General features: G+C 46.8%; 1 protein-coding gene across 3 annotated transcripts; it reads left to right on the top strand.

Moving 5' to 3' along the window:
- The first annotated feature begins 1,618 nt into the window (after positions 1–1,618).
- GSS (glutathione synthetase) lies at positions 1,619–25,416 on the top strand. Of its 3 annotated transcripts, none has more exons than XM_037164342.2 (13): positions 1,619–1,704; positions 4,190–4,324; positions 8,513–8,658; positions 10,844–10,919; positions 11,238–11,377; positions 12,112–12,228; positions 15,211–15,291; positions 15,393–15,470; positions 17,054–17,120; positions 21,559–21,753; positions 22,250–22,331; positions 23,718–23,907; positions 24,869–25,416. In XM_037164342.2, the coding sequence occupies exons 2-13, from the start codon at positions 4,196–4,198 to the stop codon at positions 24,990–24,992; spliced, it is 1,425 nt and encodes a 474-aa protein (XP_037020237.2). In that variant the 5' UTR covers positions 1,619–1,704; positions 4,190–4,195; the 3' UTR covers positions 24,993–25,416. The 3 variants fall into 3 exon arrangements, with proteins under 3 accessions (XP_037020237.2, XP_037020236.2, XP_037020235.2); XM_037164341.2 differs by lacking the exon at positions 1,619–1,704 and adding an exon at positions 1,760–1,943; XM_037164340.2 differs by lacking the exon at positions 1,619–1,704 and adding an exon at positions 1,760–1,949.
- The last annotated feature ends 291 nt before the right edge of the window (positions 25,417–25,707 follow it).

The raw sequence follows: 25,707 nt of genomic DNA, 5'->3' as shown, positions 1-25,707 counted from the left end.
TGTAAATGCTTTATTTAAGAAGTTGGAAGCACCCTGGCCTATGGGTTGGACCATTGACTTATACTCAGTCCGAGTAGTCCCCTTCTCTCCATCTCCTCAGTCACTGCGTCATCATCTCACAGTGTCCTGGTAGCTCTCTCTCTCTCTCTCTCTCTGGCCTTACTTAGTCTCCCCACTTGCAAACCATTTGCCAAACACAAAACAGACCATGTTTCTCCCTTTTTTCAAAGATTTTATTTATTGATTTTTAGAGAAAGGGGAAGGGAAGGAGAGAGGGAGAGAAACATCAATGTGTGGTTTCCTCCTGCATACCTCCTACCAGGGACCTGGCCTGAAACCCAGGCATGTACCCTGACTGGGAATCGAACCATTGACCCTTTGCTTCCCAGGCCCATACTCAATCCACTGAGGTACACCAGCCAGGGCCATCCTACTTGAACTCTTAAGACAGCTTCCCACTGTTCATTGGACAAATTCCGAACTCCTTACTCTGGCATCCAAAGCTCCCCCTCCAAGACCGAGCTCCTTCCTAATTGCCTGCTTCAACTCCCAGGCCCTTCTCAGTATCCACACCAAACTCCTAATTGGCTCTGAAACAATCCAAGCCACACAGAATTATTTGCCTTTGCAGTTTCTCTTGGTGCATGTGAAACGCTGTCCCCAATCCTGCCTTTCACCTCCATCCCTACTTCTTTCACTGCCTGCACATTTCTACCTACCCGAGACTCTCAAAGCCTCCCCCTGATTCCCCAGAAAACCACTCTTTACAGGTCTACCTTCTTAATTAGTTGTGAAAGCAGGGGCTCTGTCTTATTCATGATCAATTCACCAGAAGCTGGACCGAATTCAGTTTAACTACGATTCTTATCAAGTACTTCAGTTTGAGAACAAACCTATCATAAACCAGACAGAAAAAAACAGTTAAGGCGTTGGGAACCTGCCAAGGAGTGAGGTGTGGGTAGGTATCTACATAAAAAAGAACCTACATAAAAAATAAAATTAAAAATTAAAACAATAACAACAAAAACAAAGACACTGCCCCAGATCCTGATGCAAGTGATTGTGGACATTTTGAGAAACACTGGGTAGCCCTCAACAGTTCCTAACTTTAAAAATGCTAGAAAAGTGAAAGTGTTTTCCTTTTGCCTCTAAGGCTCTTCCTGCAGCTGTCACGGGCTAGAGGAAGCAGGTGGGCTTTTCCGGGACCGGGCTGGGTGGAAAATAAGCCTGGGTTCCAACACTGGCTCAGCTCTTAACATGCTATGGTACCCTGCACCGGTCTCTGCCCCTCTCTGGGCCTCTATTACCACATCTATCCCCACCAGCTGTGTGTCCCCGAGGTAGTCACTGCTCCATTCTGGGTGTGCTTCCCATCTTACACCGGACATCACCAACTCTGACGCCCTACGAGCTGTACAAAGCAGCAACACCCAGCCAACACAGCCTGACTCCTCTTCTCTTTCCCAAAGTCTTGTCGTCTTGTATCCAGCCGACTCAACCTAAGGCCAGAGATGCTCCCACACGGACCGCCCCTTCCCGGCCGCCGTCCAGCTACCAGGCACGGGTCTCCGCCCCGGCCAGCTCTAAAGGCTCCGCCTTGGGCAGTCTGCGCAAGCGCATTGGATCGCACGGAGACCCCGCCCCCTGGACCTCTAGTAGCGGCTCGAGGGGCTTGAGTACAGGGCGCTGCGGGACCTAGAGCAAGTAAGTTGGGGGAGTGGCGACGGCGGCCGGCAAGGGTCACGTTTCCTCCGGAGGAAGGATGTAAGGGAGGGGAGGGGACTGGCCAGCGACTGGCACCCTGGAGATCAGGAGATCTTGCAAATCAAACTCAATGGCAGGAACAGGGAAGTTGGTGTCCAGTGAGGGGGTTGGTCTGGTGCGTGTTGATCTCACGTCTCCCAAATCTTCTGACTTCAGATGGGGCCGCTGACGGGAACATGGTGCGGGTGAGACTTAAAGCCCGAATTAAAAAAAAAAATTTTTTTTTTAAGTGGGAGCGACTAGGACCAAACTGTCCAGGGTGGGAGCCAGCAAGCCCGTGAACTGGAGCAGGCCTAGGCAAGAGACCGTGTTGTTAATCTCGGCCTTTACACGGGCGCTGGTCCTGCCCTCGGGGTAAGGTCCGACCGGTTTCCGTGTGGGCGTTGTAACGCTTTTGGTGATCTGGCCCCAGTCTGTCATTCATTCATCATTCTTTCATTTAACATTCAGTGGAATACGGTAGTAGGTGCTGGAGGTAGAGAAGTGATCAAAACAGTTACGGTGCAGGGAAATGTAAAGGGCTGTAGAAGCCCCCGATGCAGAGGAACAAGGACGACTTCTAAAACAAAGTCAGGAACCTGGTTAGGAGTGGCGGGGAGGGTTCCAAAGAGAGACAACAGCACGTGCCAAGACCTGGAAGCGGGACAGAGGCTGGTGTATGCTCGTCTCTGAAGATAATCTCACCCTGAATCTATTTGGTGCCCAGGGTGTTTAGTGCTAGGCTCCTAACAGTCGAGATGGAGAGAAGTCAGGGAATTCAAAGGACTATATATTTAGACTCCACAGGATTTGGGGAGAATGGGGTGTAGAAGTATGTGCAAGGCCTGGGTGCCCTGGTGGGATTCGTCAGAGGAAGAGCAGATTTGTGAGGAGGCAACAAATTCTTACCCTAGCTCTGTGAGGACTCTCAGTAAGCAGTTGGATATTCTAGTTTGCAAGTCAGCAAAGCACTGCTGTAAAAGTACAAATTTGAGTGGCATCAGCAAAACAAAGCCATAAGAATGGTTGAGACTATAGGAGAAAAATGAGGGGCCCAATTGGCATTTTTCGTGGTGATTATGTCTTATCTTTCTCTGTGTCCAGTACCTGCTCAAGGGCCCTGCATTAGGTGCCAGTCAGTGTTTGCCAACCAAACAGAGACCCAACAGCAGTCAGAGTTGGAGGGTTCCATTGCTCTCATGTCTAAGTCACAGGTTCTAGTCCTGGCTATGCCAGCAGACTGCTGTGGGACCTCTGACAAGTCTCCTGCCTGTAGAGTGGGTACAGCTAAAAAACAAGCTCCCGTGTATGGAGCTCCAAACACTGCTAGAGGATTGCACATGGGTTTTTCTCATTTAAGTCACACGGCGACCTTATTTATAAAGGAAGTAATATTAGGGACTCAAACTCAGGTCTGACTAACCTCAGAGCTTTGTTCTTTACTATGACTGCCCTTACCTGTCTCTCACCCAACAGGGATGTTGTCAGGGCCTCTTGAAATCACATGCTTATTCTTTCAAAACATTGTGCTGAGGCTGGCAGACTTTCCTACTCGGTCTGGCACCAGTCCTGTCATGGGGACAGGGATGGAGCTGAATGTGATAGAGGTTTTAGCTCTCTTCCTGGGGATCGCTGAACTGGACAGCCATGTTCTGTTCCTAAAATCAAATGACAATGGGCAGAACAAAATTAATGAGTGGTGTTTTTCCAGATTTTTATCTAGATCTTAAACCCCTAGGGCCTGCTGCAAAATGAATGAATCCACCTTAGCTGCGTTTTGTACTATTTCACAAAGGGCCCTGTCCCACCTCTCCACCCCCATGTAATTTATCTGAGATCTGCTGATGTGGATTGCTGGGGCTAGAAGGGAAATGATCATCTATTGCAGTGGTTCCCATCCCAGGAGAACTGGTTAAAAATACAGGCTTTCAGCCCCTTCCTCTCCTTAGACTTTCTGAATCAGAATCTCTGGAGCACAGGAGTTTGTATTCTCTCCCAAGCTACCCCCTCATCCCCAAATATTCAGCCAGATTTAGAAACCATTGGTCTGCCCCACTCGCCTTGTTTCACATGTAGAGAATCTGCAGCTTGGTAAGGAAAGGAAGGAACTTAACCCAATCACATAGGACATTAGTGCCTGCTTCTTTAATGAAAAGTATTGAGCTGGGAGTCCAGAGACCTGGGTTCAAGTCCAGATTTTACCAGTGATTAACTTGGGCAAGTCATTTCACCTCTCTGAACTTCTGCTTCCTTATTGTGAGGATAATGTCATCATTCTAGCAATCAGAAGAGAAAGTGGCAGTGGAATTGCTTTGCCAAGCTTGGTGTTTTGTACTCATGGAAGTTGATAAGAGCTGCCAGCCAGTGCTTTCTCCCCTGTACCACACTGGCAGTTTCAGCGGTTGCTGGCCCCCGCTGTCAGCAACTCTCTCCTCTCCTGTTGCAGGTTGGGATGGCCAACAGCTGGGGAAGCCTCTTGCAGGATGAGCAGCAGCTGGAGGAGCTGGCACAGCAGGCTGTGGACCGGGCCCTGGCCGAGGGAGTGTTGCTGAGGACCCCACAGGAGCCCAGCTCCTCCAACGTAAGCCCCCAGCCCCACTGCTCTGATCACACTGCTCTGGGTCCTTCTACCCATTGTCTGGCCCCTGCTGGGCTGGAGGCAACTCCTTTGAGTCTGAGATCACATTTTTACTCTATTCTATTTATTTATTTTTGTGTTTTTAAATTTTTATTTACTTTTAGATAGAGGGGAAGAGAGGAGCAAAGGGAGGGAGAGAAACATCAGTGTGTGGTTGCCTCTTAAGCACCCCCTACTGGGGACCCGGCCCACAACTCAGGCATGTGCCCTGACTGGGAATCAAATCAGCAACATTTTGGTTCGAAGGCCAGTACTCAATCCACTGAGCAACACCAGCCAGGGCGATTTTATCTTTTAATAACTAACTAATATTGATCTCTAGAAGTATGTAAAATAAAAAACACTGTGCTAGAGTAACCAAATTTAAGTCTGAGACTTAAAGTGTGACATAGGCAAGTTACATAGCTGTTTCAGCTACAGTTTCTCCAAATATTAAAAGAGGATAACCAGCCCTGGGTGGTGTAGCTCAGAGGATTGAGCGTGGGCCTGCGAACCAAAGGATCGTGGTTCAATTCCTGGTCAGGGCACATGCCTGGGTTGCAGGCCAGTTCCCAGCGGGGGATGCACGAAAAGCAACCATACATTGATATTTCCCTCCCTCTCTCCTTCCCTTTCCCTCTGAAGATAAATAAAATATTTTTAAAAAAGGATAATCGTGGGATCTACCTCATCAAGTTGGTAAAAGAATTAGAAGATAATTAATAGGAAGCACTTTGCCAAGTGAGTTACTATTTTTTAGGAAACCCTAATCATACTACCGTCTCCGTAGTTGTTTTGTAGTGCATCCGTCCAGGTCTTTCTCTCTGCATTTATATACATATGTATGTATATAAAGAAATACATAGTTTAAAAAAACAAGTTGCATGATACATATTATTCTGTGATGTGTTTTTTGTTTGTTTTTCATTTAACAGTCTTAGAACTCTTTCCAACTTCCTCCGTTAGGATCAGCCGCATTCTGATGTATAGCAGTCCAGGTGTGGATGAATCACAGTCTAACTTTCTTCTACTGATGGTTATTGAGGGGATTTCCAGCGTCTTATGACCACAAATAGCGCTACAGGGAACATCGCTGTTCCTGCCCGTTTGAGCACCTATGGGAGTGTATCCTCTGAGGTTCATACGTAAAAGTATTATTATAGAGCTGCTGAGTCCACACCACACCTTTAAAAAAAATCTCATCCTTTAAAACAAAACAAAAACCTCTTTTTATTTTGTGACTAGGTAAAACATTTTCATGCTTCAAGATTTAAAGTGTGTCAGAGTTTACACATTAACCCCCACTCCCACAGTCCTTATCTACCCAGTTCTCCTGCCCTGAAGATAACTTGTGTTTTATATGCATAAAGAAAATACTTATTCTTATTTTTTTCAGATAGCTTATTCATAGAGAGAAAATGTGTATATATTCCTTTTTCCCAGTTTTTACACAAAGAATACTAGACAAGTTCTTCTGTGCTTTACTTTTTTTTTTTTTTTTTTTTTTTTTTTTTTTACTTAACCTTATTCTTAGCACTATTCTGATTAGTAACTAAAGGGCTGCCACCATCTTTTTCCACCAAGACACTCTTTTGGCTCTGTGTGCCTGGAACCTAGTCGGGGGCCTTGTAGCGAGTCCAGACTTAATTAGTGTTTACTGAGGCCCGAGTTAATGAGAATGGCTCTCACCAAAGATCAGCTGATACTGTGGATTGTGTGCCTCTTGCTTGCGGCATTCCGTTGCTTGGTTTGTGAACCTGAGATTTTGTGAACTGCTTGTCTGAACCCAGGATGTAGCATTTTCTGTTCCAAGACTTTATTTCTTCTGTTAATCAACAGGTATTGTGTGAAGGTCCAACACTTGGTCTTTCTGGAAGTTGATGGAACCTAGAAAAGGCATAGCCCTCAACTTTCCAATCCAGAGAAAAAAAAAAGACAAGGAGTGTGTCTTTTTCAATTTGGAATCAGTAACTCATTTAATCCACTGCAACAGAGATGAGGAAAGGAAGGCCCACGGAGGTTAAGTAACTGCTTCGGGTCACTTAAATGGTGGTGTAATTGGCAGAGCCAGAATTCAAACTCAAGGAGTTTGCCTCCTAAGTCCATTGTCTAAACCTCTGTGTGTTACTGCCTCTCCCAGGGTACTGCAGAGGACATAGGGAGGAAGGAACAACTTATTAGTGGTATTGGAACTAGATCTTAAAAGACAAATGGAAGACTCTACTTTCAGGGATCATTTCTATAGTTTGTTAAAAGACAAATGGGGGAAAGGCACAGCATAGCAGAGGCCCCAGAGCAGGAAAAGGCCAAAAATGTTTAGGAGAATTCAGCTGACTGCAGGGCAGGTAAATGGACAGAGTGGGAAAGGAGGCAGGCCAAAGGCAGACAGCGGAGAGGCTTTGGATACGGGTGGAGGGGAGTCTGACCTTTATTCTGTAGATCAGACTAGTCATGTGCAGACTGAATGGTTGGCCCCTGCAGCGTTTAGGGATTTAATTCATTTTTTTACAAAAATACACTTGAATAGGGTACAAAATCCAAAAGGGTATTCAGTGTATAGAATGTCTCCTTCCTGGAGCTCCTGTTTTCCTCCCCAGAGGTATGCATTGTTTAGTTTTGTTTTTGTTTTTGTTTTGACCAGACTGTCTTTTAAAAAGTCAGAGCCAACATTTTTTAAAGTCATGAAATGAAAAAAAAAATACCTGGATTCCCAGTTTGTCTTGAAAAATCAAATCAGCTATTAACCCTGGCTGACTTCCTGATGCCCACAGTTGGCTACAGCGGAGTTCCAACCGCGCCCTTTACATAGGATGGGAGCTCTTCCCATCACTCTGCATTGTTTCCCTGACTCTGAAGCGATGTTAACTGTCACATGCATGGGCTGTAAGTCTTATAGTGGAGGAATATTACTGTGTATCTGTTTTTCTATCAAAAGTACAAAACCTGTGTTTCAGCCTTTAGCTTATGGACAGCAGAGATTAGCTTTATACTGTTGGTCCCCAATTCAAGTGCGCATAATGAGTCTTAGTAGAAAAACTTTGGGGTAGTTTTCTAGGCCAAATGGGATTGGTTGGAAGAGGCAGAGTTGTGAAGTTTCAAGCCAAGGGAACACGCCTGTGGCTGATCATCACATGCACTCAGGGAATTAAGTCACCGCTTGTGTAATTCATCTTCAGTCACTCATACCCGTCAAAGCTTCAAGCTGAGTGAGCCTGACTCTTGCAGACACACTGCCATGTTTTTTTGTCTTAAAGTAGCTGCTGAGGAGGGCGATTTGGGAATTATCTACCAAAATTTTAAATGGACTTACCCTAATTACCTGACATTTCCACTTTTAGAAACTTACCTTCTTATGCACAAAATACCTAGAATGTATATTCCAGGATAGTCATTGAAGCATTGATTGTAATAGTGGCAAAAAGGTGGCTAAATGTTCATGATAAAAAGCTAGCTTCAGTGAATGGTGGTATATCTGAAAAATGAAATACTATACAGCCATTAAAAAGAACGAAGTTGTTCTATTTGGATGTATATGGAAACGTCTCTGAAGTATGTATAAAGCGAAGGACAGAACAATGTATATATCATGTGCTTTGGTGTGCGTAAAAAATGAGAAAATCTATATGTATACATATACATTAACCTAAAAAGATGTGAAACACTAGTACACCATTTGCCTCTGGGAAGGAGAACTGGGTTATTAGGGTCAGAGTGGGAATGAGGCATACTTTTCACTGTGTATCCTTCTGTTGCTTTGAATTTTGTGTCACGTATTTGTATTATCCATTCAAAATAATATTTTTAAAATAAATATTTCAATGCCAAGTTCTAACACCACAAACTCCTAGTAACACAATGAGTGGCAAATTGATACTAAGAGGTTACATTCAAGAATGTTTCATAAGTAAGTTACCAGGTCATGTTATTCTCTCTTACCCAAATTCTAGTTTATTTGTTGTTAGGAATCTTGGATGGTATGTGGGTTTCCTGGCTCTGCCAAAGTTCAAAGAATTGAGAATGCAGCTGAACTCTAGGCCTGGCAACCTGAGTCATCATCTCCAACCCTGGGGGGAGCACTTTCCATAGGGTCGCATTTACAGGAAGACACCCATTCACAGGTGTTCTACCCCTGCCCGCTCTCTCCTCCATCAGGTGGTGAGCTATGCCCCTTTCACGCTCTTCCCCTCGCTGGTCCCCAGTGCCCTGCTGGAGCAGGCCTATGCTGTGCAGATGGACTTCAACCTGCTGGTGGATGCTGTCAGCCAGAACGCTGCCTTTCTGGAGCGAACTCTCTCCAGGTGCTGGGTGCTGGGTGCTGGGTGCTGGGATTGCTGGAACCAAGGGCCTGGAAGACTGGGGAGCCATGAGGTGTTGCTTTTGCATTTGACTTGGTGGAGTGGGGTACAAGTACCCGCCAGAGAAACAACAAGTAGTAGAAAAGTCAGGAGAGCTGGCTTCTAATCCTGGCTCCACCACTTATTTAAAAATATGGCCTCAAGCCATATTTTTTTATCTGGGTCTTAGTTTCTTCATCTGTAGAACGGGGAGGTTGGCCTAAATCTAAGGTCCCTTCCCACACTGACATTCTGTTCTTTGAAGACTGAAATTTCCATTTGGGATGAGAGAAGGTCGTCATGGTTTTAGAGGAAACAGGACAAATGAGGTCGTTGGGTTCAAAGTCATATTAGCTACTTCTCCGAACCAGTGGCCCTTTCTTGTTCTTCAGGGGCCCCTCATCCCTGGGTGGGGTGGGGTGCAGATGGGGCTACGAGGAGACAGAACACGGCCCCTCCTTTCTGCCTCTTTTCCCGTGATCGTTTTTTTCCTTCAGGCCCTTGGGCAAGGGGAATTGCTTTAGAATTACATTCTTTATTTTAGAATTAAATATATATAAATATGTATACATGTATATTTGCATGTATATGTAAGAGGAAGACTAAACACATGTAATTACATGTCTGACTAATTTTTCAAAAGAAGACGCTTATCTTGTTAGAGACAGAATCCTTTTAAAATGTGTACCTAGGCGTGAGGGTGAGTATGACAGGATCGTACGGTAAGATGTTTGGAAACCATTGACTTGGGGCTGAAACACAATGAGTCATGAATGTACAAACCCGACCACCCCTGTCTTTCTTGGGGTGGGCCTGGCTTTCGAACCTGTGCTTCTGGACTGTGGAAGTGTGAGCAGTCTGACTTATGACCTTTACCCTGAAGAAGCCATTATGGGGGAGACGTTCCCCGCAGGCTGTTGCTGCAAACTCTGTTCCCTCGCCTGTGAAATACACACAAACCCTGGCTCGAAGGGAGACGAGCCCCAGGAGCACATGTGTGAGCATAGCCCCCTAGAGTCTGGGGGTGAAGGGAAGCACCTCTCTGGAAGTGGGAAAATGTGTTCCAACTTTCCTGGAGGCTGAAGTCCAGCCGGGGACTCTACTCCTCACCAAGGGCTGGGAAGCCCTGTGAGAGAGCTGGCTGGGGAGCCCATGAACCTCAGGGCCTGCCTGAGCTGCTTGGGCTCAGTGGGGCCCCTGTAACAGGACGTGCCTGCGAGTCTGGCTTGGGCAGGTAGGCAGAGACCATCCCGAATGTTAAGAGACAACAAGTGTGGCATTAGCTACCCATGGGTGCCTCTTCCTGAGGATGCAGAAGACCATACTGGATGGGCTCCACCCTAGGCCACAGCAGCACCCCGGGCCATGATGATGAGCCAGCACAGACACGGTCCGTACCCTCAAGTGGCTTATAGGCAAATGGGAGAGACAGTGCTAATAATCACACAAGTAAAATGGAAAATTGCCACTGCAGTTAGAACAATGTAGGAGAGGTCCACGGTGCTATGCAATCACATAGCAGCAGGACCAGACGGGGAAGGCCTTCCTGAGATCACATCACCCGAGGACTGGATGAAGGGAAAAAAATAGGATATTTAGCTTGAGTCGAAAAACTCCTGTTGGGGTACAGAGTATAACTGCTGACTTCTAATCCCTGTGGGATGCCACAGGAGAGGAAGAGACCTGTTCTGGGAGGTCCCAGAGTACGGGGGCAACTACAGAGTTAACGATAAGTCCGTCAGAGAGCTTATAGCCATTTGGGCTATTTAAGAGTGGAATGGTTAGACCATGCCATTTCTGAGTTCTTCTTGGGACCAGATGCTATATTCAATTCTGTACATAAAACATCTCACTTTTTATCACAACTGTGCGATATAAATATAATCGTTTTCCTCTTCATTTTACATTGAGCAGAGTGAGATACAGAGAGGAAAAGCGATTCCCTAAGGTTTCCTACTAGTAAGTGGTAGAGCTGGGATTTCAACCAGAGCACCTGGCTCCAGAGCTGTTCCCTAGAACCACTGTTCTCTAGCTGGTGTTCGGGTTTGGGTCAGTAGAACCCAGAGGGGATTCAGGAATCAGTGGACTGGTAGAACTCCTTGACCTCTAAAGTTCCATGTAACCTAGAAAATGTTGTTTCCTCCTCCAGCACCATCAAAAGGGACACCTTTACTGCTCGTCTCTTTGACATCCACAAGCAAGTCCTGAAAGAGGGCATTGCCCAGGTAACCAGCCATTCCCTACTCCATGTCCACTCCCTTCTGGGACCTGTTCCTCCACATCGCTACCCCCCCCCCCCGCCCCACCTTTTTTTTTTTCAGCCAGAGGAATTTAAGCCCATGTCCTGAACTCATGGAAACCTGCCTCTCATTGGGGTTGAACTTCACTGGCCAATCCTGGGATGACCATAACAATGTTTGGGAGTGTTAGCCAGCATCTCTTGTCTCTTGCTGTATAGAGCCCCTGGTACCTGTCTGCTCCATGGCTGGGCCGTCAGAGTCAGACCCTGGGCAAATGTCCTCAGCTTTCAGTTTTCCCCGCAGACTGTGTTCCTGGGCCTGAATCGCTCAGACTACATGTTCCAGCGCAGCGCAGATGGCTCCCCAGCCCTGAAACAGATTGAAATCAACACCATCTCTGCCAGCTTTGGGGGCCTGGCCTCCCGGACCCCAGCTGTGCACCGGTAGGTCCCTTGGGCAGCCCTGGGCATACCAGTGGGCAATAGCCTGATGAGCCTACAGTCAGGTGGGGACAGGGATCTCCAACTCTCCAACTCTGACTTTGCCTTCCAGGGCCCTGGGTCACGTGTTGTTCTCCCCCTAACCCCCCGGGCCCAGTAGCACTTGTAATTAGGTCTTGATATTTCAGGTAGAGAATGGACCTCACAGTTCATCCAGTCCCACCCCCTTATTGTACAAGGTAGTATTCCAGATGGGGGGGAACAGTATCTACAAGGGTCCTGAGGTGAGACAGAACTCATATGTTTGAAGGTCTGAAAGGAGGTCAGAATCCAAGGCAGAGAGGGATGCAGAGGCTTCCCATCTGAGGGTTGGGTTGTAACAGCATCTACTTCTAGCCAGCAGTGATGCTCCAGGTTGCTGTAATTCCAGATGTCCACAGCAGGATTCCAGGCAGTACCTGGAGCTCAAGGAAAGGGGTTCCAGCTCATTGAGAGGCTGATGTGGAGTGGGAACACAGAGTCTTAGGGCCCCTCTGTGCATATATACCAGGGGCCAGGGTTAAAGGCAGCCCAGCATATAATAGCCTAAGGTGGATCCTACAGGAATATGATGGTAAGATGTTTTTTAATGCTCAGCTGATTCTCAAAGTGATGTTTCTCTAACTGTCTGTGAGCCGCAGACAGAGGGGGTCTTTCAGGTCCATCCAATTACTGAACAGACGTTTCTCCTCCAACAGACATGTTCTCAGTGTCCTGGGTAAGACCAAAGAAGCTGCCAAGATCCTCTCCAATAATCCCGGCAAGGGACTGGCCCTGGGAATTGCCAAAGCCTGGGAGCTGTACGGCTCAGCCAAGTAAGGGGGAGAAAGTGGCAGAAGAATCCCGCTTTCGATTCGGCATTCATGGGGGCAATAATTTCTTTGCCTGACATCATTAGGGAATGAGTGAACTGTTGTAGACATAGAGAAGCTGAACACTTTTAAGGGCCAAAGTCATTTTAATGGAGGTTTGGGCTTCCTTCTTAAATAAAAGATACTGACTGTAATTTAATCTTTCCATGTAGGTCAAGGTCACCACTATGACCGTCAGGGACTGCATCTCGATGTGATGCAGAGGTCCTGCCTAGAGGTAGAAAGGCCGCGAGGCTATCTGCCCACACTAATGGCCCCAACTCTTAGGCTCTGAGCGCTCCTTTTACTTCATATTTTTTCTCACTGCCTTGCTGTTATTGGTGTGCTTGAATTTGGAATCCTCCACTCCCATCCCTGTACCTCCTTTCCAATTTGCTGTGTTTTGTTCAGAAAAGCAAATGTGTCTCGCCAGTGTGAGGGCTTCTTTGATAAATAAATGCATAAGCTTTGACTCAGGGATTTCAGTGTCTGTTTTAACTGCTTAGAGGCAGTTTCTTCCTGTTTCTCAGCCATGTTTCAAATGTGCGAAGATGCTAGGTGAGTGGCTTCTGGATGAGTGAGGGTCACTATTCTGACAGCTCTTGCAGCATTAATGAGCTCTCACCAGCCTTCTCTCACTTTGAGAGTCAAATATGTACTTCTGCTGACCCAGCTCATGACCTTTGCTAAGTCTGTTCTTTTCTGTGTCAGAGTCTTCGTTTGTAAAAGGAGTGTAATGATAATACCTGGAAGGGTGGTAGTGAGAATTAAATGAAATCATGGATTTGAAAAATTCTTTAAAAAACTAAAGGATCCTTATGTGAGATTTTGAATATTAATAATAATAACTCCCTTTTAAGAACTATTAGTATTATTTTCTAGAGTAGCAAAATGAGAGCTTCTCAGGGGTAGAATAACTTGCCCAGAGTCACGCAGCTGGTAATTCTAGAATTCACGTCTTTCTGCCTCTGAAGCCTGTGTTCTCTGCTATCTCCTACCTCCAAGATGAATGGCCCCATAATATAGATTGCAAAACTGAGGCTGAGGCTATTGTACAGCAGATGAATTTTCATCAGTTACCTCATACTTTGCAAGAATTTTTTAAAAGGAAGGCTGGAAAATTATTATTTCAATTTAGACATTTATTCAAACTCTTTCAAAATACAGTGTATGTGATTGGAATGAGTAGAGATAAGAAAGGGGGATCTTTTGGTATAAATGGCTGGGAACTATGATCTATTTAACACCCTTATTTTATACATGGAGAAATCAGGGCTCAAGGAAAGAAGCTGACTTGCCCAAGGTCAGGTGATACCACAGGTCACCAACAGAGCCACAACTGTGACTTAGGAGTCCTCACTCCCAGCCAGCATGATACTGCCACTTCGCCTTCCTTAGCTGACAATGTTTCTAGTTCTTATCCCAACGGACTGCTCAGAACTGAAGGCAGGAGGAGGATCATATGTTTTCTGGGTCTGGCTCTGATCATTTAGCAGGGCACAGGCTGACTTGGTTAAACCAGGGCATGTAGTTCCACTTTAACCTATGGCCTCCAACCTTTCTTCTTTGCCTCTTCTTAGAGGTGGGCCACCCTGGTCCAGGGTGCCACTTTCCCACTTATGAGTGGGGCAGATCAGACTGCAAAGTGCAAAGCAAGGCCATGGGCCCTTGGAATTCTCTCAGAGTGAGCTGGTTTGGGGGAGCACCATTTCCAGCTTGTCTCTCAGACCCTAAACTGAGCCAAGACTCAGCTTAATGTCAGGCAGCCCAGGAGAGGCTGCACACTAGGGCCTGTATTTCAGCTAAGTGGAATTACACAGAGGTTAGGAAGAAGCAGAGACGGACAAGAGGCCAAGTACAGGAGGTCGGGAATCCATACTTAGACCTCTAAGCCAAAGTTTTGCCATCCAAGCGTCTCAGCAAGAAGCCAGAGGCACAGAGGAGTCCAGCTACAGCAAAAAGGGAGTGAGGTGCTGCTGAGCGCTGGCTGTAGGAGAGTCCCGTGCAGGGCTGGACCCGCCTTTGACAGCTGTAAACAGCTTGGTTGGTAGCCAAATGGGCAGTTCTCTGGCATTAGCTTTTCCCTGAGTCCTTAAGCTCTTGTTTTGTTAAGAAACGTGTATAAGCAAAGACTAAGAGATCAGGTAAACCCCAGTGATCCCATTAATACCTTGGGATCAAAAAATGGCCTTGTGTAGCCAGGTCCCCAGTTGGGGGCGTGCGAGAGGCAACCCATGGGTGTCTATGTTTCTCTTTCTCTCTCCCTCCCTTCTTCTCTCTCTAAAAATAAATAAAATCTTTTTTAAAAACTGGCCCCGTGTACATAAAAAAAAAAATGTTGGGAGACCCCAGGAGGAGATAATTTCTTATTTATAGTTGGCACTATAGTGTTTTTATAGGATTTCATTCTATTTTAGCATTTCATGCAAGAATCAAAAACTATTTTCTTATCTGCTTCACTATCTAGTAATAGGGTCAATTGTCCCAACCTCCAGCATTGTTCTTACAAAATATTCTTTAGTACTCTCACCTATTTGTTCTTCCAGAAAGATTTTAGAACCAGATTCTAAGAATAAGTCTTTTTGGGTTTTGAGATTTTTAAAAATTGTTATTCTATGATAGTTGTCCCAATTTCCCCCCGTGCCCTCCTCCATCCAGCCCACCCCCTTGAGGTGACTTTAAATCTGAATTTTAATTTGCACAGAAAGTTGACACCATTGCAGTATTTCACCTGCCTGCTAGAGAAGGGGCAGAGACATCTTTATTTTTTCAAGTTTCCGTTTCCAGGAAATAACGTGCTGTAGCCTCAGGTGTTTGCCCAAGGCTGTCCTGAATTGAGATATCTACTCTTTCAGGGAAGCTGTGCTCTTTCTCACGCCAGAAAGGGGTGGCCCAGTGGGAGTATAAGCTTTATAGCCACCTGGGCCACCTGTGCTCTTTCCCCAGAGCTCTGGTGCTACTAATCGCTCAGGAGAAGGAAAGGAACATATTTGACCAGCGTGCCGTAGAGAATGAACTACTGGCCAGGTAAGTAAAAGAGAGGAGACCTCCAGATGTGGCCCCAGGACTGGGGAGAGCCACTCAGAACAGAGCATCCACTCCCTATGACCTCAGCCCATCTTTCCCAGGAACATCCACATGATGCGGCGCAGGTTTGAAGATGTCTCTGAAAAGGGATCTTTGGATCAAGACCGAAAGCTGTTTGTGTAAGTGTTCAGGGAACATTTCCCAAGGGTCCAGTACAGGGCTGGTTTCGGAAACTCATCCTTTTACCTACTTGTCCCAAACGATCCTTTCTTCCGGGAGATGTGATAGCTTACTTCTTTCTGTCTGAAATATCCCATCATCCCAGGAAATTTTGGAGAAGGCTAGCCAAGTTCTGCTTCTAAGGGGCTGTATCAGAGCTGCTGCCATACTAGATAAGGGCCTTCTTTTAAAATAACCTGGGTTTTCATGTGCCCTTGTGCTTCCACAAGCTTCTTGTCCCTCTTTGTGGCTGGTCAAGTCAGGCCTGCGCAGTTGGGCTGGGCGGTCAGGAAGGAAGAGGAATAGCTGGCTTATTCTGTGACTGATCTCGGACCTGCTCTTTTGAGTTCAGGCAAGACCTTCAGGAGCCTGGGTTGGTGCTCCAAGCCAGGCCCTGCACCTCCCACCAGGGGGCCCCACTAGATGATGTTAGTACCACATTTTTTGGATAGTATTGCTTGCAGCACACATATGTAGACCTGAAATGTTATGATTCTTAAAATTAAGAACCTCCATGGGATTTTACAATACCATTTACTATTTTCAAAATGTACTTATTTACCATAACAAAACAAAGTCATTAATTTACCTTCCAGATAAGCTGGTAAATATTAAATAAAATTTTTTAAAAGGTGAAACAATTGAAAAGACAGTCTGTGTCTTTTGTTGTTGTTAATGAATGAATGAATGAATGAATTTTCATCCTCACTCCACGACACGCTTATTAGTTCTAGAGAGAGGGGAAGGGAGGGAGAGAGACAGAAACATCCAAACCCGCAACCCAGTCACACGTCCTGACTAGGAATCAAACTCCTTGGTTTACAGGCCATTGCTTCAATTGAGCCACACCAGTCAGGGCGACAGTGTGCGTCTTAACTAGACTCATAATTTTGCATCTCCCCCCATCACTCCTGCCATTTAAAAAAAATCTCAGTCTGCCCTGGCTGGTGTGGCTGAGTTGGTTGGAGTGCCATTTCATGCTTAGAAAGATCACAGAATTGATTCCCTGTAAGGGCACATACCTAGGTTGTGGGTTTGGTCCCGGTGAGGGTAAATATGGAAGGCAACCAGTCGATATTTCTCTCTCACATTGAAGTTTCTTGCTCTCTCTCTCCCCTTTCCCTTTTCTGTAAAATCAATAAATATATCCACGGGAGAGGTGGGTATTGAACTGGTGACTCTTCACTTTGCACACAGTACCCAACCAATTTCTCTAAGCATGGTAATATGATTCTGCTGCTCAGTAATTTTGAGCCCAGGTTTTAAATATGTACCTAATTTCTTTCTTGTTTCCCTCTGGCTTTTTAGAATGACTCTAGGTCTGGAATATTCTAAAGCATTCCTTACTGAAGACTATGTTTTTAGTGGAAGCAGTGGTGTGCAAATATCTATACTCTCTCTGGTTCCAATGAACCCTTGTCCAGGCTGCCCCTTTGGACTTTCAAAGTAGCCAGACTCACTTTGATGCACCCTGAAATAGATTGAACCACTGAACACATCAGTTATAATTTAACGCAGCTGCTTTCTCCAACCTGCATTCTAGGGACGGCCAGGAAATTGCTGTGGTTTACTTCCGGGATGGCTACATGCCGAGTCAGTACAATCTACAGGTTGGTATCTTCTGTTCAACCATTGTTTGTCTCCTGGGCTGTACTATCATTCCTCAGACCCAACTCAGGGGTCACAGCAATCGGGGTTTTTTCCTGAGCTTTGGACTCAGTACTTCCTCAGGGAACTTGCTGCTGGAAACTTCTGTTCTCTAAATTTCTTGCTTTCTCTCACTCTCTACAAACACACTGTCTTCTAGAACCTGAATTCTTAGAAACCCAATGCTTTAGCCATTTATACTGTTTCTGGGGATAGGCTGGCAATGTTTAACAATTATTTTTCTGGAAGGATAATCTCAATTTGTAGCATTTGCTGATTTCCATGGTGTAAATACTCCCCATTATGGCCAATTTCATGCTACCCAATTTAGCATCTCTAAAAACAGATCTGAGAACTTCCAACCAAGATGGAGGCATAGGTGGAACCACTGCGCCTCCTCCCACAACCAAAATTAAGGACAACAAAGATTTAGAAACAAAAGACAACCAGAACAAACAGAAAATTGAACTATATGGTAGTCTGACAATTCGACCAGACCAGTAAGAGAGGCAGAGCTGGCGGCCTGTGGAGAGGGGTTGCGGCAGGAAGAGGTGGTGGCTGCCAGACCTGGGAGCACAGACCCCACGGGGCTAGCAGACCCCGGGCAGGGAGGAAACGAGCAGAGCGTGCAAGGCTGCAGGCTGACTGTGGTCACACATTCACACACAGATAAACTAGGGAAAAACCGGCAGTGAGACAGACCAACAACCCAGGACCCCAGCAATGGGAAATAAAGCCTAAAAGCACCGATTGAAAAGGTGCTGGGAGAGACTCCCAGCCTCACAGGAGAGTTTGTCGGAGAGACCCACAGGGTCCTAGAACATACACAAGCCCACCCACCCGGGAACCAGCATCAGAAGGGTCCAATTCGCTTGTGGGCATGGGCAAGGGGTGAGGTGGGGTGGGGCGACAAGGGCATTGTTCTTCAGACCATAGCCTTGATCCTGCTGTGGGCAGTTTGATGCAGTCTGGCATCCAGGACAGACTGTCTCCCTCGTGCTTGAGAAGGTGGACTAGAGCAGGGAGTCATGTCCCTCTGCTGCTTCTCTGCCTCTTATGACCTAAAGTCCTGGCACACCAGAGCGTTTATCCCATGATTACCCACCTGTAGGCCTTTGCTTATATTATTCTGTTAACCGGAGTACAGCAGGTCCTCGAATAATGTCGTTTCATTGTGACATTGATGAGAAAACAAAATTTATTCCCAGCTGGAGACACTGTCTCTGGAGTTTGCACGTTCTCCCCATTTCTGCATGGGTTTTCTCCTGGTACTTTCATTTTCTCCTACATCCCAAAGGTGATGAACCAGCATGTCCAAACTGTCCCAGTCTGAGTGAGAGTGGGGGTGTGTGTGAGTGTGCCTTGTAATGGAAGGCTGTCCCATCCAGAACTGCTTGCAGCCGGGCACCCTGAGCTGCTGGGACAGGCTCCTCCGCCCGCAACCCTGGACTGGACTAAGTAGGCTGGAAAGTAATTATCTTACTTGTTTTTATTAATCTTTCTTAAATGTATGTATAACTCACATTTATTTCAGTGTTTAATATTAGAAATATTTGGGTCCTTTTTTTTTTAATTTATTTTTTTTATTGATTATGCCATTACAGTTGTTCTATTCCCCCCTTCATTCCCCTCCACCCAACCCCTCTGTCCCCACCATTACCCCCCTTTAGTTTATGACCATGTGTCTCAAGTTCTTTAGATTCTATATTTCCCATACTATTCTTGCCCCCCCATCTATTTTCTATCTACTGTCTATGCTACTTATTTTCTGTACCTTCTCCCCCCTTCTCCTCCTCCCACTCCCCTGTTGCTAACCCTCCTTGAGATCTTCATTTCTATGTTTCCACTCCTGATCTAGCTGTCCTTTTAGTTTGCTTTTGTTTTAGGTGTGGTTCTTAATAACTGTGAGTTTGCTGTCCTTTCACTGTTCATGTTTTTTTAACTTCTTTTTCTTAGGTAAGTCCCTTTAACACTTCATATAAGGGCTTGGTGATGATGAACTCCTTGAATTTGATCTTATCTGAGAAGCACTTTATCTGTCCTTCCATTCTAAATGAAAGCTTTGCTGGATAGAGCAATCTTGGTTGTAGGTCTTTGGATTTCATGACCTGGAATACTTCTTTCCAGCCCCTTCTTGCCTGTAAGGCCTCTTTTGAGAAATCCGCTGACAGTCTGATGGGAACTCCTTTGTAGGTGACTGTCCCCTTATCTCTTGCCGCTTCTAGGATTCTCTCCTTCATTTTAATCTTGGCTAATGTAATGATGATGTGCCTTGGTATGTTTCTTCTTGGGTCCAACTTCTTTGGGACTCTCTGAGCTTCCTGGATTTCCTGGAAGTCTATTTCCTTTGCCATATTGGGGAAATTCTCCTTTATTATTTGTTCAAATAAGTTTTCCACTGGTGGCTGTTCCTTTCCCCCTTCTGGTACCCCTATAATTTGGATGTTGGAGCTTTTAAAGATGTCCTGGAGGTTCCTAAGACTCTCCTAATTTTTTTGAATTCTTGCTTCTTGACTCTTTTCTGTTTGGCCATTATTTGCTTTCTTCTGGTCCACTCCATTGATTTGAGTCCCAGTTTCCTTTTCATTGCTCTTGGTTTCCTGTGCAATTCCATTCATTTCCATTAGTTTCGTCTTCATATGTTTGTCTAATTTGTGGCTATAATCAACCAGTTCTGTGAGGATCCTGATCACCAGTGTTTTAAACTGTGCGTCTGAGAGTTTTGCTATTTCTTCATTGCTTAGATTTATAGGCTCTGGGGCTTTGAGATCTTCTTGAGCCATTTTTGGTCTGTTCTAGCCTGTTAAGTACGAGGAGGGGAGCCTTGGACTCCCAGGTCGCTGGGTTGTGACGTTGTATGTGGGGGCGTGGTCAGAGCGGGGAAATGGCGGCCCCCTCTGCTGTTTTGCGCTGCTGGGTGAGGAGCAGAGGCCGAGGTGGTTCACCAGGGCGGGGCCACTCAGAGTCGCTGGGTTATGACGCTGTACGTGGAGGCGGGGTCAGAGCGGGGAAATGGCGGCGCCCTCCGCTGCCTCTGGCCGAGGGGACCTGGGTCCCGTCCAATCGCCCACTCCCTCGCTTGTCTATCCGCGCACGAATGTGCGACCACAGTCAACCCGCAGCCCTGCTCCCTCGCTGTTTCCCCGAGGTCGCTTGCTGTGTCTCTCACTAGGTCCAACCCTGCGCCTGGATTCCGCTCGCCTGAGTCCGTCTGACGGAGTTTTCCTGTGCAACCCCGCTCCGCCAGCTGCTGGTTTCGCCCCTCTTACCGGTCAGGCTGAAGAATTTGTTGTTAACAGACTTCTGAAAAGTTCAATTTTCTGTGTTCTGGCTGTGTTTTCTGTTGCTAATATTTAGTTGTCTCTAAACTTGGTTGTATGAGAAAGCACGGCGTCCCCACCTATGCCTCCATCTTGGCGGAAGTCTCTGTTTGGGTCCTTATTTAGAAGTTTGGTGATGTTCTTGTGACCAGAAATATGCCGTAGGAACTTAACTCTTGTTTTTATCAATTAGTGTGTGCTAAAGTTGGTTTCCAAGAATCTATCAACAACATTAAATGAAGACTTACTGTGCTTCTTCCCTGTTGAGTCTTACCTGTCTGACTCTTCCCATCACTCAGATTTCACTCTACTAAACAACAGTAACAAATATTTATTAAGAACCTACAAAGCGCCAGGCACCATGTTAGGCACTGGGGTACGACAGGAACGAAGACAGACAACAAGGGCCTGGTCCTTACTGAGCTCACAGTCTGGTCAGGCAGGTGAACATCCAGAAGGAAACAAAATAGAAGAAATGTTTTCTAGTTGGGGGAAACTCTCTGAATGTAACAACAAGGTGACAGAGAGTTATGGGGAAGCCCACATTAAATAAGGTGATTTGAGAAGATGACTTTGAGGCAAGACTTAAGGATAAGAAGGATCCAACCATCCTTTGAAAGAGTCAGAAGGAAGAGAGTTCCAGGCAGAGGGAAAGGCAGCAAAGCCAAGGCCCGTAGGTGGGAATGACGTTTGTATGTTTGAGGGTTGGCAGGGCTGTGTGGCTAGAATGTGGGAGCAGGGTAGAGTGTTGGCATAGAATGAGGTCGTGAAGGAGAGAGTTTGGATTTTATTCAGAGTGCAGTGGGAAACAAGTGTCCCATCCCTTTCAGACTTCTTCATCAATTTTCTGCGCCTTTAGACCTTATGTCATTTTTCCTTTTAATTAGTCATGTATCAGTGAGCTAGACTATGAGCTCCCTGAGGGCGAGGATCCTGTAGATTGGGAGGGGCTGCACCTGCCTCACCAGGATGTTGCAAGGACCCTGGGAGACAATGAACGTGAGGATAGAAAGCATAGTACCCGGCCCCTGCTGGACAGCTGATGTGATATAAAGTAAAATTCCTCATTTGCTCTCTGCAGAACTGGAAGGCACGCCTCCTGCTGGAGAGGTCATGTGCTGTCAAGTGCCCAGATATTGCCACCCAGTTGGCTGGAACTAAGAAGGTGCAGCAGGAGCTGAGCAGAGTGGGCGTGCTGGAGGCGCTGCTCCCTGGCCACCCTGAGGTCGTGGCCCGCCTCCGTGCCACTTTTGCTGGCCTCTACTCACTGGACATGGTAGGTGAGCAGCCTGTTTCCCCCACCACATGCCTCCTAGGTGGCAGGGACCCAGAGCCCAACATGTGGGAGTGGCTGGAGCTGGTACTGGGCTGGACTTGGGTCAGTGATGCTCTGTGAGAACCCGAGAGCCCTGGGGAGGAGGGCTGGGATCCACTGTAAACTCGGCAAAGGTGGAGATGGAGACGGTAACCAGAGGGAGAGACTGAGGCAGACGGCAAGGGTTAGGGAATGTCTGTACCTGCTTTCCATGCCTCCTGCTGCAGACCCCTGAATTGTTGTCCGAGAAAACTTGTTCTCTTGTACTTGCCGCTTCAGGGGTCTTTGCAGGCACAGGGGAAGGATGTCACATCCATATAGTATCACCCAGCCTAAAGGGGCTTACGGCTCTTCCCCCAGATACTCTTTTTCTGATGCTGTTCTGCACAAGCAGCAGGGCCTCAGCCCGTCTCTTTGGCCTAAAACCGCTAATGACTGCTGTTTTACCTCCTGCCAGGGTGAAGAGGGAGACCAGGCCATTGCTGAGGCTCTTGCTGCTCCTAGCCGGTTTGTGCTGAAGCCCCAGAGAGAAGGTGGAGGTAGGTGGATCCCCCTTTGCAAGGCTGCTCAGTGAAAAGGGGCTAGCAGGCTGTCACCAGTGCTGACCAGCATTTGCTATGGGCACAGTCCTAGGCTCTGAGAGATGAAAGAATTGACACAGGCCCTCACCTTGGACAGTGTCTGTGATCCAAGGCTGTGGAGTGCAGGGAATCTGATTACTCAGCATCTGAGGATTTGGACCAGTTTAGTCTGCAGTGCCTGTGGGTGGGTGGATTCTGGGGGAGAGGGATGAAGACACATCGGGACTTTGGATGTCTTCCTGCCTAGATTGAACTCCTTGAGAGCAAGGATTATTTCTGCCTCTCAGACTGAGAGGAGATGGTTTCTGATCTTGGTCTGAAGGAATAGGTAGCAGTTTCCCAGAAGGAAAGGAGAGAATAGCATTTCATACAGAAGGAGCAACCTTAAGCAAAAGCACTGGTCCATGAAAATGTGGTATGTTTGAAGATTAAAGGGTTACTAGTGAGGCTGGAGTACAACATGGGAAATGGGAGGAGGCAAGGATTTGGGCTGGAACAGATGGTTTGGGACCTGCTTATAAAGGATGTTGAATAGATGATTTTATCCTAAGGGTAGTGGGAAGTCATTAGAGAATTTTAATGAAGGAACAGACGCACAATTGATTCGGAATCTATGGTTCAGCCATGGTAGAGCAGGTCTTGGAATGAGGGGGAACATTAGTAGCAGAGACCATAGAGGAGGCTGGTGTAGTTGTCCTGAAGAGCAGTGCAGAGGCCTGGGCTGTGACGGTGTGGAGTACAGACTGAAGAGATGTGTCTGAATGGCTGAGATGACGGAGAGGGAGGAGTTAAATATGACTCGGGTGCCTTTTGCCTGATTGGGAGGAGGAAGGTCTAAGCTGGGCAGGTTCAGGCAGAAGTAATGAATTCTGTTTGGACATGTTGAGTTTGTTTTGGGGGACCCATGGGATATCATGTGATGTCTAGAGTAGGCAGCTTGAGTTAATGATTTAGGAGTTAATAAGTTATAGAATACAGATAGAGACTTGGAAGAGATCTTCCTGAAAAAAGTGTACATGGAGGAGAGAATAAGGGTGGATGACCAATTCCTTGGGAATCCCAACATTTAAGAGAGGCAGGAGCCAGTTGGAGAGGCTGAGCAGTAATAGCCATAGACAAGTAGGAGGAGAACCAGGGCAGGATGGTGTGGTGGAAGATGGGTTCACCTTTTTGAGTCAGGGCTGTTCTGTTAAAGTAAGATTCCCTCCTCAGGAGTCAGGCCTGCTCTGGCTTCTCTGTGTCAGGAACTGAGACTGCTGACTTGTCCACACGGCCCCAGATGTGGGATTACAGGGTGGAGAAGTTGGGCACAGAATCCAGGGTGACTAGCCAGTGGAATTGCAGGTAACAACCTATACGGGGAAGAGATGATGCGGGCTCTGGAGCAGCTCAAAGACAGTGAGGAGAGAGCCTCCTACATCCTCATGGAGAAGATTGAGCCTGAGCCTTTTGGGAATTGCCTACTACGGCCTGGAAGCCCTGTCCGAGTGTCCCAGTGCATCTCAGAGCTGGGCATCTTCGGGGTCTATGTCAGGTGAGCTGGTCAGGAGGGGCTCCTGCTTTCCAGGGGGCCAGCCAAGAAAGCCTGGAGGGAAGCACTGGACAGGGAGCGGTTGTGCCAGTTCCTAGCTGCATTTCCTTATCTAGTAAATCAGCCAAAGACCAAGACCTGCCCACCTCACAGGGCTATCAGATGAAGCCCAGATGAGATGTATTTTGCAACTATAAAGGAAATTTCAAGTAGTATCAAGATGGATGAGAAAATCCCTGGGCTGGGAGACTCCTGGGAAGAAGAGAGTTTGGGTCCAGTTCTCAGGCTACCGAGGGTTCTGGGAAAGGTGAGATGGGCCAGCTAGAGGATACTCGGTGACTTTGAAATTCTGAGTGGCCCCTGGGTTTGGATTTGAACACTAAAGAATCAGGAAGAGAGGAAGACTTGTGAATTTATAAGGAACAGTTCCTGGTCCCTCATACCACTTCCTTCAATATACTCAGGGCAAAATAGGAATACCAGGGCCTGCCCTCTCTATAATCCCCTCTAACCACTTGCAGCATCTTTGCCTGCCTCTCCCAATCCCTCCCCAACACCCCACATCTTTCTCATCACCCCAAACCCCCACCACCACCATAGACATCTTAAGAGAAGCGGAGAAGGAAATTTACAGCTATAGAACATGAAATGTGAGCCTGGCATCATGTTATGCTGCTTTTCCTGTTTTATTTAATCCTTATTAACATCTTGCAAAACGAGAGGTATTATCCCTATTTAAAATGAAAGAAACTGATATTTAAAAAGGCTGAGTAACTTGCTCAAAGACACAGAACTAGTAATTTCCAGGTGAGGCTGCCAAAACCCAAGTTGTATTCTAAAACCCTAACATTTTCTTGGGTGCAGTTAGTTTTCCATGTACTGGTCAGCTGGGACCAGGGAAAGTCCTGGGTTTGAGGACTGAGTCTAGGTGAGAGTTGTGTGTCCCCTGTTCCCATTTCTATAGACAGGGAAAGACACTTGTGATGAACCAACACGCGGGACATCTGCTTCGAACCAAAGCCATCGAACACGCGGATGGTGGTGTGGCGGCAGGAGTGGCAGTTCTGGACAACCCATACCCTGTGTGAGGGCACAGCCAAGCCTGCCCCAACTTCGCTCAAGAGACCTTCTATCCCTCGCACTTGTCATTCCTCCCCTAGTCCTCCTGGGAGGTGCTTTTCTTCCCCCACCTTGGGAGGGCTGGTCTCTTCTAGAGACCCCAGGGTCTTCATGGAAGGGTGAATGCTGGGTAGCTCCTGTCTGAGGACTAGAGAAGCTGTGTTTCCCTTAGGTCAGGTCTAGAAGCCCCTAAATCCTAAGGGCATGGGTACGGCTGAAAGGGAGCTGACCGAGGTAAGAGTCCGTAGCACTACTGCCCTCCTGTCAGTCCCTCGTCAGCCTTTGCAGCAGGTCTCTGTTTGACTTGGGATAGGATTTAGGCACAGGAAGAGTGGGGTGGAAGGGCATAGCCCTTCCCCACCTCTGCCTTAAATAAAACTACATTTCTGATTCTGTGATTGCTTGGTTTGTACAATTAGGGAAAGGAGGATCTTTAATCTGGGCCAGCCCATTGACGGTGGATTGGAGCAGAGAAGTGGCTTGGCTTTAATCAGAGTCTCCCTAGCTCCAGATCCTATGAATAGGACCTTGAAGAATCTTTAGTGACTCACTAATGCTCTCTAGGGATCTTAATGAGGAGAGAGGGCCCCTAGCACGAGCCAGAAGGAAGGCAACTGTAATGGCGCATCACAGTTGCGAACTGGCTTCAGTTGCTCTCCTGCTTAGCTCAGTAGTTTGTCAAAG

This window comes from Artibeus jamaicensis, unplaced genomic scaffold (genome assembly GCF_021234435.1).
Source record: "Artibeus jamaicensis isolate MK-2021 breed Jamaican fruit bat unplaced genomic scaffold, CSHL_Jam_final contig_685, whole genome shotgun sequence".
In the NCBI taxonomy this organism is placed as follows: Eukaryota; Metazoa; Chordata; class Mammalia; order Chiroptera; family Phyllostomidae; genus Artibeus; species Artibeus jamaicensis.
This window is presented reverse-complemented; position numbering and strand designations above follow the sequence as displayed.

What these genes read in the sequence shown, in the direction of transcription:
- GSS (XM_037164340.2), top strand. An exon ending in GCCTCTACTCACTGGACATG is followed by an intron (nt 21,754 to 22,249) that starts GTAGGTGAGCAG and finishes ACCTCCTGCCAG; the next exon opens with GGTGAAGAGGGAGACCAGGC. An exon ending in GCCCCAGAGAGAAGGTGGAG is followed by an intron (nt 22,332 to 23,717) that starts GTAGGTGGATCC and finishes GTGGAATTGCAG; the next exon opens with GTAACAACCTATACGGGGAA.